At 41.8% G+C, this 12,124-nt stretch overlaps 1 protein-coding gene across 1 annotated transcript in view; it reads left to right on the forward strand.

Annotated features, from left to right (window-relative positions):
* Positions 1–12,124, forward strand: part of DNAJC11 (DnaJ heat shock protein family (Hsp40) member C11) — a 524,045-nt gene that overhangs the window by 480,619 nt on the left and 31,302 nt on the right. Inside the window, exon 14 of the mRNA XM_053690381.1 lies at positions 577–719. Within this exon, the coding sequence (XP_053546356.1) occupies positions 577–719 (143 nt within the window). The remainder of the gene's footprint in view (positions 1–576; positions 720–12,124) is intronic.

Here is a 12,124-nt window from a genome sequence, read left to right on the forward strand (position 1 = left end):
TTCTCCTCCTCCCTCCCCCCTCTCTTTTGTGTGTATATATGTGGGGATTGTTATATTATATGGTCAAACAGATGTATATACAAAGTCTTGCACCATATTATACATTAACATCAAATTGGACGTAATAGTCACTTAGCATATACAACACCTTTGCTTAAACACATAAGCTGTGTATAAAGTCTGTGTTCAGCGAATAATATGAACTAGTGTTTTACCACATAGAACTAAGCCAGCACTTTTGGGCAGTTCTTTCCTTCCTAGTGACCGCCCTTAGTCTTCTAAGCTCCATTTTATAAAGTACAGTTCTCCGAGCTGTTGAGGCTTTGGTACATGTGAGTATATTGGCTTCAGCTGTGTTCCTTTTCACTAACGTCAGCAGTCTTACACTATGTAAGTACTTTTTATTTGACTTAAATGTCCCTTTAGATGTTTGGTTTCAAAATATGTGAGCTTATAGTCCATGTAAAATAGCTATTCATCTGTAAAAAGACAAAAGCTTAAATGTGTATAGAGAATAGTTATTATACATCTCCATCACACAGTTTTAAAATTGATTGGGTATGTTCTGACCTACAGGCTTGATAATATTAAACGCTTGGTACGGAAAATTTGTGACCGATAATAGCAAAAGAAATGAAAAGGCGAAAGTAATTGACGTCACGGTACCTCTGCAGTGTTTGGTGAAAGATTCTAAGCTCATCCTCACAGAAGCTTCAAAAGTAAGTAGAAAGTAGATCTTGTTCCTTATTTTTTTTTTAATCTTTGTTTATTCTTTTTTTTTTTTTTTTCTTATTCCTTTTCACCAACCACTTATCTCTCCCTATGTGTATACTCCATGTTAGGGGAGTTATCAAGGGGTGGAGGGGGGCTGCAACCTTGAAAGTGATCGTTATAGGACAATGTACACCAAATTAATTATAACTGCATGTAATAGACACTACTATAAAGAAGAATATGCACAGATACTGATCAAAAATCCAGTATAAAACCTTTTATAAACTTACTTAGAAGCTCCCAGTTTAGCTCTGTTGGTGAGGTTGAGACACCCAATGAAAGAGGCTGAGAAAGCAGGAAGTGCAGACCCTCCCCTGCATATGAAAATAAACTTTACACAAACAGGAGCAAGTGAGAATCTGTAGACATCAGTATACATCTAACACTTTGGGGCTTGGTTAGGAGTCTGAAAATCAGCACAATGTTATTTAGAAATAAGCAAAACTATACATTATTACAAAACACTCAGGATGGGCTATATAAATGGATCATCTACAAAACATTTATGCAAAGGAAAATACTGCTGTTTCCAAATCTCCTCCACCTCATAGGTGAAGGTAAATCACCCCGAACATATTCATTGATTGACAGACACTGCTCTCGCGCAATTGGTCGGGCATGAGCAAGTGGGCGGTGCTGCACAGGCATCTGCTCTGAACCTTGTCCACTTACCTGATAATACCTGATAATAACATGGGCACTATGTGTTTCTTCTACAAGATACGACGAGTCCACGGATTTCATCCTTACTTGTGGGATATTATCCTCCTGCTAACAGGAAGTGGCAAAGAGCACCACAGCAGAGCTATATATATAGCTCCTCCCTTCCCCTCCACCCCCAGTCATTCTCTTTGCCTGTGTTATACTACGAAGAGGTAAAGTGAGGGTGTTAGTTTTAGTTTCTTCAATCAAGAAGTTTTTTTATTTTAAATGGTACCCGGTGAGTACTATTTCCCTCAGGAGGATATGGAAGAAGATTTCTGCCCTGAGGTTGATGATCTTAGCAGATGTAACTAAGATCCATGTTGGTTCCCACAGAGCTTCTGAAGATAATACAAGAGACATCTTCAGTGTGGAGAACAGTTTCATGCTACAAACAGCATTATTGAGGTATGTGCAGCCCTTTTTTTCCTGAGGAGACTTGATATATCAGAACTGGCTGGCATTTATTTCCCTGCAAGGGAAGGGGTAAGCAGTAGACCTGTTAAACAAAGGGTTGTTACTGGGAGACCTCTGCTTAAATTATCAGTTGACAAATATGAGCAATCATTAGAATGGGCTTAAGCATTATATGAGACACTGGGAGAGGCAGGAATTGTTTTAACGGTTTTTATTGCAAAATGAACAGTTTGACAATTTTGGTGTGTTATTTGGGGTTAAAACGTTCCACTTGGTTTTTTTCTTGAAACCGCTTCTCCATGCGGTTGTTTTAGGCCTACTTGAACATCGGAACATGATGGGCGGGGCCTAATTTTGCACGCTCAGATGCGCACTTTCCTCTGGCTGTGAAGCAGCAAGCATTAGCTCAGGTTGATCTTAGACACGGGTTCTATGATCCGGATTGTTGACGAGTCATTTTGAAGTACCCTGGGGGCAGGTAGGCGGAGGTGCAGGGGGTATTTTTGTCTAATTTAACGATATCTGTGACTTAAGTTCCTTTTAGAGGTTCATTTTTCCCCTTACTCTTGGGGTGCAATAATTTTTGGAGCAATTACTTATCTATAGTTAATTTTTAGAGCAAATTAACGTTTTTTGAGCAGTTTTGAAAAATTGTGCGCTTTTTTAATTCCTTAAAGGCGCAGTACAAACGTTTCTCAAAATGTTGTTTAAAGCAATAAAAGTGTTTTAACGACTTTTGTGGTTATTATTAGCCTGTTTAACATGTCTGACATTGAGGAATCTCATTGTTCTATGTGTTTAGAAGCCATTGTGGAACCCCCGCTTACATTGTGTACCTCTTGTACTGAAAGGGCCTTACATTGTAAAAAGCATATTTAAGGTCAAGAAAGTGTGCCTAAGGATGATTCTCAGTTTGAAGAAAATCAAGATATGCCATCTAATTCTCCCCAAGTATCACAACCTTTAACGCCCACACAAGCGACGCCAAGTACTTCTAGTGCGTCTAATTCTTTTACTCTGCAGGAGATGGCTGCAGTTATGTCAACTACCCTTACTGAGGTATTATCTAAATTACCAGTGTTACAGGGTAAACGCAGTAGGTCAGGTATTAATGTGAATACTAAATCCTCTGATGCTTTATTGGCTATTTCCGATGTACCCTCACAGTGCTCTGAGTTGAGGGTCAGGGAATTGTTGTCTGAGGGAGAACTTTCAGACTCAGGAAATGTGTTACCTCAGGACAGATTCGGACTTTATGTCCTTTAAATTTAAGCTTGAACACCTCCGCCTGTTACTTTGGGAGGTTTTAGCCACTCTGGATGATTGTGACCCTATTGTGATACACCAGAGAAATTGTGTAAGATGGACAAATATTTAGAGGTGCCTACTTACACTGATGTTTTTCCGGTTCCTAAAAGAATTTCGGAAATTGTAAAAAAGGAATGGAATAGATCAGGCATACCGTTCTCTGCCCCTCCTAATTTTAAGAAAATGTTTCCCATATCAGACACTATTCGGGACGCTTGGCAAACAGTCCCTAAGGTGGAGGGAGCCATATCTACCCTGGCTAAGCGTGCAACTATACCTATTGAGGACAGTTGTGCTTTCAAAGACCCTATGGATAAAAAGTTAGAGGGTCTCCTAAAGAAATTATTTATTCATCAGTGTTTTCTTTTACACCCTACTGCTTGCATTGTTCCAGTTACTACTGCTGCAGCTTTTTGGTTTGATGCTCTAGAAGAATTGGATAGAATTAAGGCTCTCAAGCTAGCTAATTCTTTTATTACAGATGCCGCTTTTCAAATTGCTAAATTAGCTGCGAAAAATGCAGGATTTGCCATATTAGCGCATAGAGCGTTATGGCTCAAGTCTTGGTCTGCTGATGTTTCATCAAAATCTAAACTTTTAGCTATTCCCTTTAAAGGTAAGACCCTATTTGGGCCTGAATTAAAGGAAATTATTTCTCACATTACTGGAGGTAAAGGCCATGCCCTACCTCAGGATAAATCTGTTAAGATGAGGGGTAAACAAAATAATTTTCGTTCCTTTCGAAACTTTAAAGGGAGGACCCTCTGTTTCCTCTTCCTCCACAAAGCAGGAAGGGAATTTTGCTCAATCCAAGTCAGTCTTGAGACCCAACCAGGATTGGAATAAAGGTAAACAATCCAAGAAGCCCGCTGCTGCTACAAAGACAGCATGAAGGGGTGGCCCCCGATCCGGGGACCGGATCTTGTAGGGGGCAGACTTTCTTTCTTTGCTCAGTCTTGGGCAAGAGATGTTTACGACCCTTGGGCACTGGAAATAGTGACTAACGGGTATCAACTGGAATTCAAGGATTTTCTCCCAAGAGGGAGATTTCCTCTTTCACGATTATCTGTAGACCAGATAAAAAGAGAGGCGTTCCTACACTGTGTAAAAGACCCTTTCTACCATGGGAGTAATCTGTCCTGTTCTAAAACTGGAACAGGGGCAGGGGTTTTATTCAAATCTTTTCGTGGTTCCCAAAAAAGAGGGAACTTTTAGACCCATTTTAGATCTCAAGTGTCTAAATAAATTTCTCAGAGTTCCATCATTCAAGATGGAGACTATACGAACAATTTTACCAATGATCCAGGAGGTCAATATATGACTACGGTGGACTTGAAGGATGAATATCTTCATATTCCTATCCACAAGGATCATCATCAGTTTCTAAGGTTTGCCTTCCTGGACAAACATCAGTTTGTGGCTCTTCCCTTCTGGTTGGCCACAGCGCCCAGAATCTTCACAAAGGTTCTAGGGTCCCTTCTGGCGGTTCTCAGATAGTGAGGCATAGCAGTGGCGCCTTATCTGGACGACATATTAATCCAGGCATCAAATTATCATCTGACAAAAGCTCACACGGACATAGTCCTGTCTTTCCTGAGAGCTCACGGTTGGAAGGTGAACATTGAAGGGTTCCTTTCTTGGGAACTCTGATAGACTCGGTAGACATGAAAATATTTCTGACGGAGGTCAGAAAATCAAAGATTCTAAATACTTGCCGAGCACTTCAGTCCATTCCTCGGCCATCAGTGGCTCAGTGTATGGAGGTAGTAGGGTTAATGGTAGCGGCAATGGACATCATTCCGTTTGCTCGCTTTCATCTCAGACCACTGCAGCTGTGCATGCTCGGACAGTGGAATGGGGATTATGCGACTTTATCTCCTCAGATAAATCTGGATCAAGAGACCAGAGACTCTCTTCTTTGGTGGTTGTCACTGGATCATTTCTCCCAGGGGACTTGTTTCCGCAGACCCTCATGAGTGATTGTGACAACGGACCGCCAGCCTTCTGGGCTGGGGTGCAGTCTGGAATTCCTGAAGGCTCAGGGTGTTTGGACTCAGGTGGAGTCTCTACTTCCAATCAATATTCTGGAACTGAGAGCAATATTCAATGCGCTTCAGGCGTGGCCTCAGTTGGCTTTGGCCAAATTCATCAGATTCCAGTCGGACAATATCACGACTGTGGTGTATATCAATCATCAGGGGGGAACGAGGAGTTCCTTAGCTATGATAGAAGTATCAAAGATAATCCGCTGGGCAGAGGCCCACTCTTGCTATCGATCAGCAATCTACATCCCAGGAGTAAAGAACTGGGAAGCAGATTTTCTAAGTTGTAAGACTTTTCATCCGGGGGAGTGGGAGCTCCACCCGGAGGTGTTTGCCTCTCTGATTCTCCGATGGGGCAGACCGGAATTGTATCTGATGGCATCTCGACAGAATGCCAAGCTTCGAAGATACGGATCCAGGTTGAGGGATCCTCAGGCCGAACTGATAGATGCCTTGGCAGTTCCTTGGTCGTTCAGCCTAGCTTATGTGTTTCCACCGTTTCCTCTCCTTCCACGCGTGATTGCTCGGATCAAACAGGAGAGAGCTTCAGTAATCCTGATAGCGCCTGCGTGGCCACGCAGGACTTGGTATGCGGATCTAGTGGACATGTCGTCGCTGCCACCGTGGAAACTTCCTTTGAGACAGGATCTGCTCATTCAAATCTAAGTTCTCTGCAGCTGACTGCTTGGAGATTGAACGCTTGATTTTATCTAAGAGAGGATTCTCTGATTCTTTGATACTTTAATACAGGTTCGAAAGCCTGTTACTAGAAAAATCTATCATAAGATATGGCGTAAATTTCTTTATTGGTGTGAATCCAAAGGTTACTCATGGAGTAAGGTTAGGATTCCTAGAATTCTGTCCTTTCTCCAAGAAGGATTGGAGAAAGGGTTGTCAGCTAGTTCCTTAAAGGGACAATTTCTGCTTTGTCGATTTTGCTTCACAGACGTTTGGCAGATCTACCAGATGTTCAGTCTTTTTGTCAGGCTCTGTCTTGAATTAAGCCTGTATTTAGACCAATTACTCCTCCTTGGAGTTTTAATTTAGTTCTTCGAGTTCTTCAAGGGGTTTCCTTTGAACCCTTGCATTCCATAGATATTAAATTGTTATCTTGGAAAGTTCTGATTTTAGTTGCTATTTCTTCTGCTCAAAGAGTTTCTGAGCTTTCAGCATTACAGTGTGATTTGCCTTATCTTATCTTTCATTCTGATAAGGTGGTTTTACGTACCAAACCTGGATTTCTTCCTAAGGTTGTTTCAAATAAGAATATTAATCAGGAAATTGTTGTTCCTTCCTTGTGTCCTAATTTTTCTTCTAAGAAGGAGCGTCTGTTGCATAACTTGGACGTGGTCCGTGCCTTGAAGTTTTACTTGCAGGCGACTAAGGATTTCCGTCAATCATCTTCATTATTCATTGTTTATTCTGGAAAGCGTAGGGGGTCAGAAAGCTACGGCTACCTCTCTTTCTTTTTGCTGAGGAGTATCATCCACCTGGCATATGAGACTGCTGGACAGCAGCCTCCTGAAAGAATTACGGCTCGTTCTACTAGGGCTGTGGCTTCCACATGGGCCTTTAAAAACGATGCTTCCGTTGAACAGATTTGTAAGGCTGCGACTTGGTCGTCCCTTCATACTTTTCCAAATTTTCCAAATTTGATACTTTTTTGCTTCATCTGAGGCTGTTTTTGGAAGAAAAGTTCTTCAAGCAGTGGTGCCTTCCGTTTAGGTCTCTGTCTTGTCCCTCCCTTTCATTCGTGTCCTGTAGCTTTTGTATTGTATCCCACAAGTAAGGGTGAAATCCGTGGACTCGTCGTATCTTGTAGAAGAAAAAGAAATTTATGCTTACCTGATAAATTGATTTCTTCTACGATACGACGAGGTCCACGGCCCTCCCTGTCATTTTAAGACAGATTATATATTTTTTATTTACAAACTTCAGTCACCTCTGCACCTTTTAGCTTTTTCTTTCTCTTCCTAAAACCTTCGGTCGAATGACTGGGGATGGAGGGGAAGGGAGGAGCTATATATACAGCTCTGCTGTGGTTCTCTTTGCCACTTCCTGCTAGCAGGAGGATAATATCCCACAAGTAAGGATGAAATCCGTGGACTCGTCGTATCGTAGGAGAAATCAATTTATCAGGTAAGCATAAATTTCCTTTTTCTAGTCTGGCCCATACCTCATTTACTGTGATAAGTTTAGGTTTCAAGAATTTCTAGAGACCCCTCCTTACTCCCTGAGAGTTAACCTGACAAAGATCGTATATTTTTAGTATAGTGTAGTAACATGAGGAATTACAGGAAATCTGTTGACTACATTGGCCACATTTTACTTAAAAGGACATGGGACATGAGTCAGATAAATCCAATTTATTACCATTATCAAATTTACTTGGTTCTCATGGGAACTTTGTTGAAGACTTTATCTAGCTAGGCTTAAGAGCATCTAGAAAACTAAATGGCAGCAGTGTATCACAAATGTTTGTAACAGTATTGCACAAAAAGCGTATATAACATTATAAGATTGATGCATCACAACTGCCATATAGTGCTCCGACCATGGTATTCTCTTCAACAAAAGTTAGCAAAAAACTAAAATTTGTTACTAGAAGCAAATTGGAAAGTCTCTCTTGAAAATTGCTTTCTCTGTCTGAATCATAAACTTTTAATTTTGTTTTTTATGTCCCTTTAAACTGAAAACAGAATTTGCAATAAATGATTTAATTATGTATAGTAAAATAAAACTTTACAGTGTTTAGTCTGCTTTTAATGCTGTGGCCTCTAGTTATGAAAGTCTGGCGGACCTGATCCGCGGATCAGGTCTGCCAGACTTCGCTGAATACTATGCTGGTGCAACGCCGCCCCCTGCAGACTCCCGGCCAATAGGCCGCCAGCAGGGGGGTGTCAATCAACCCGATCGTACTCGATCGGGTTGAATTGTGGCGATATCTGTCCGCTTGCTTGGAGCAGCGGTCTTTGTGACCGATGCTTCATAACTGCTGTTTCTGGCGAGTCTGATGACTCCCCAGAAACACGGGGCATCAAGCTCCATACGGCGTGAGAGAGGAAGCACAGCCGCCTAGCGATAGCGGTGGGTTTGCAGTTTGGCTCTGCTGATGCTGTTGCACCTTGGTTGCTAACAAACTTTATGGGTCCGTTAGAGGAGTTTCTTGCTCCCTCTGGAGATGGGGGAGCCTTAGCGATTTCTCAGGTGTCGAGAGGATTGGTCTCAGATGAGTTTCGGGTTAGCTCTGCGGCCTATAGGGGTGTCTACACTGTCTAGGTTGCGAAGGAACGTGATGTTTTGTGTTCCTTCAGGTGGTGGCTGTGCTTCCTCTCTCACAGCCTTTAGCATGATCATCTTTTTCTCATCTTCTCCGGCTGCGGAAGTTTTTCCTAGCTTGTGAGACATCCTCAGTCTACTGTGGCCTGGGGGTGGTCTTGGTTGCGGTAAGGGATTTTCCCTTTGTGATCCTGATCGGTGGTTGTCGCCTCATCCATTCTGTGTAGCGTTTATGCGTCCGCCGGTCTTAGGTTTCTTTGGTTTCTCTATGGTCATTTTTCCGTTTTCCTGCTCCTGTATAACTCTGTCCTGACATTTGTCCAGGTGTGCCAAGTGAGCGGATCTTGGTTGTCCTCTTGAGGACCTGAGTTGGTCTTTTCTGTCCTATTAGTCAGGTCCCCTTGTTGTTTTCAGGGGCTGTGGACTGTGATGTTGCCCCTGAGAGTGGGGTCTTCAAGGCTTGTGTCTTGGTTGCATCTACTCGTGGTAACTGTTCAGGTCCTTTGGACTGTCAGTGACTTTGCGTCCCCGGGGTCGTTTTTTGTTTTTTCTTTCAATAATGTTGCTCCCGGTTTTTCGGGACGAAACAGGATTTTGTTTTCTGGGAATATGTTTTTCGGTAGGTGCCTTCATTGGTCCGCCTCTTACCATCCCGTCTTGGCATTCTGTGTCCTCTTTGGGCTTGGGTATAAATTTCCCATAAGTAATGAATGCAGCTATGGACTCTTTCCCATTAGGAAGAAAAACATAAATTATGCTTACCTGATAATTTTCTTTACTTCCGTGGGAAAGAGTCCACAGCCCCTGCCCGTTTTGGAGGCGTTGTTGTTTATCTTCTGGCACCCTTTCACCTTGATGCTTCATCTACTGTTCCTTGTTCTCTCGGCTGAATGACTGGGGGATGGAGGAAGTGGGAGAAGTATTTATGCCTTTGGCTGGTGGAATCTTTGCCTCCTCCTGGTGGCCAGGTTCTTATTTCCTATAAGTAATGAATGCGGCTGTGGACTCTTTCCAACGGAAGAAAAGAAAATGATCAGGTAAGCATAATTTATATTTATTACCCATTCCCCAGTTTTGCATAACCTACACTGTTATATTAATATACGTTTTTACCTCTGTGAATTCCTTGTATTTAAGCCTCTGCAAACTTGCCCCCTTATTTTAGTTCTTTTGACAGACTCGCATTTTAGCCAATCAGTGCTGACTCTTTAAATAACTCCATGGGATTGAGCACAATGTTATCTGACACACATGAACCTGCAGTGTCTTAACTGTCAAAAAGCACAGAGATAAGAGGCAGTTCAACAGCTTTGAAATTAGCATATGAGCCTACCTAGGTTTAGCTTTCAACAAAGAATACAAGAGAGCAAAGCAAATTTGATGATAAAAGTAAATTGGAAAGTTGTTTAAAAATGACATGCCCTATCTGACTCATGAAATCTTAATTTTGATTTTACTGTCCTTTAACTGCTGTTATCCCGCAGCATACTGTAATAGTTCCAAACAACAATAAATGATTTCAAACCATTTGGGGCAGAGATGGTTTAAGTGGCAGTGGATTGCATTGTGCTCCTTGCTGTTCTTTTAATATTATCATTAATAAATGTTACGTTTTATTTATACTTTTATGTGCGTTACAGCATTTTCTATTTTACCTTTCTCCAACATAGGTGTGTCCGGTCCACGGCGTCATCCTTACTTGTGGATATTCTCTTCCCCAAACAGCGAAATGGCTAAAGAGCCCAGCAAAGGCTGGTCACATGATCCCTCCTAGGCTCCCGCTACCCCAGTCATTCTCTTTGCCGTTGTACAGGCAACATCTCCAACGGAGATGGCTTAGAGTTTTTTAGTGTTTAACTGTAGTTTTTATTATTCAATCAAGAGTTTGTTATTTTGAAATAGTGCTGGTATGTACTATTTACTCAGAAACAGAAAAGAGATGAAGATTTCTGTTTGTATGAGGAAAATGATTTTAGCAACCGTAAACTAAAATCCATGGCCTGTTCCACACAGGACTGTTGAGAGCAATTAACTTCAGTTGGGGGAACAGTGTGCAGTCTCTTGCTGCTTGAGGTATGACACATTCTAACAAGACGATGTAATGCTGGAAGCTGTCATTTTCCCTATGGGATCCGGTAAGCCATGTTTATTACGATCATAAATAAGGGCTTCACAAGGGCTTATTAAGACTGTAGACTGTTTCTGGGCTAAATCGATTCATTATTAACACATATTTAGCCTTGAGGAATCATTTTATCTGGGTATTTTGATATAATAATATCGGCAGGCACTGTATTAGACCACCTTATTCCTTAGGGGCTTTCCCAAAGCTTAAGCATAAGCCTCATTTTCGCGCCGGTGTGGCGCACTTGTTTTTGAGAGGCATGGCATGCAGTCGCATGTGAGAGGAGCTCTGATACTTAGAAAAGACTTTCTGAAGGCGTCATTTGGTATCGTATTACCCTTTGGGCTTGGTTGGGTCTCAGCAAAGCAGATACCAGGGACTGTAAAGGGGTTAAAGTTTAAAACGGCTCCGGTATCGTTATTTTAAGGGTTAAAGCTTCCAAATTTGGTGTGCAATACTTTTAAGGAGCTTTAAGACAGCTGGGTGAAAATTTTGGTGAATTTTGAACAATTCCTCATGATTTTCGCAATTGCAGTAATAAAGTGTGTTCAGTTTAAAATTTAAAGTGACAGTAACGGTTTTATTTTAAAACGTTTTTGTACTTTGTTATCAAGTTTATGCCTGTTTAACATGTCTGAACTACCAGATAGACTGTGTTCTGAATGTGGGGAAGCCAGAATTCCTATTCATTTAAATAAATGTGATTTATGTGATAATGACAATGATGCCCAAGATGATTCCTCAAGTGAGGGGAGTAAGCATGGTACTGCATCATTCCCTCCTTCGTCTACACGAGTCTTGCCCACTCAGGAGGCCCCTAGTACATCTAGCGCGCCAATACTCCTTACTATGCAACAATTAACGGCTGTAATGGATAATTCTGTCAAAAACATTTTAGCCAAAATGAACCCTTGTCAGCGTAAGCGTGGCTGCTCTGTTTTAGATACTGAAGAGCATGACGACGCTGATATTAATATCTCTGAAGGGCCCCTAACCCAGTCTGATGGGGCCAGGGAGGTTTTGTCTGAGGGAGAAATTACTGATTCAGGGAACATTTCTCAACAGGCTGAACCTGATGTGATTGCATTTAAATTTAAGTTGGAACATCTCCGCATTCTGCTTAAGGAGGTATTATCCACTCTGGATGATTGTGAAAAGTTGGTCATCCCAGAGAAACTATGTAAAATGGACAAGTTCCTAGAGGTGCCGGGGCTCCCAGAAGCTTTTCCTATACCCAAGCGGGTGGCGGACATTGTTAATAAAGAATGGGAAAGGCCCGGTATTCCTTTCGTCCCTCCCCCCATATTTAAAAAATTGTTTCCTATGGTCGACCCCAGAAAGGACTTATGGCAGACAGTCCCCAAGGTCGAGGGAGCGGTTTCCACTTTAAACAAACGCACCACTATACCCATAGAGGATAGTTGTGCTTTCAAAGATCCTATGGATAAAAAATTAGAAGGTTTGCTTAAAAAGATGT

Source organism: Bombina bombina, chromosome 8 (genome assembly GCF_027579735.1).
Source record: "Bombina bombina isolate aBomBom1 chromosome 8, aBomBom1.pri, whole genome shotgun sequence".
NCBI classification, from domain to species: domain Eukaryota; kingdom Metazoa; phylum Chordata; class Amphibia; order Anura; family Bombinatoridae; genus Bombina; species Bombina bombina.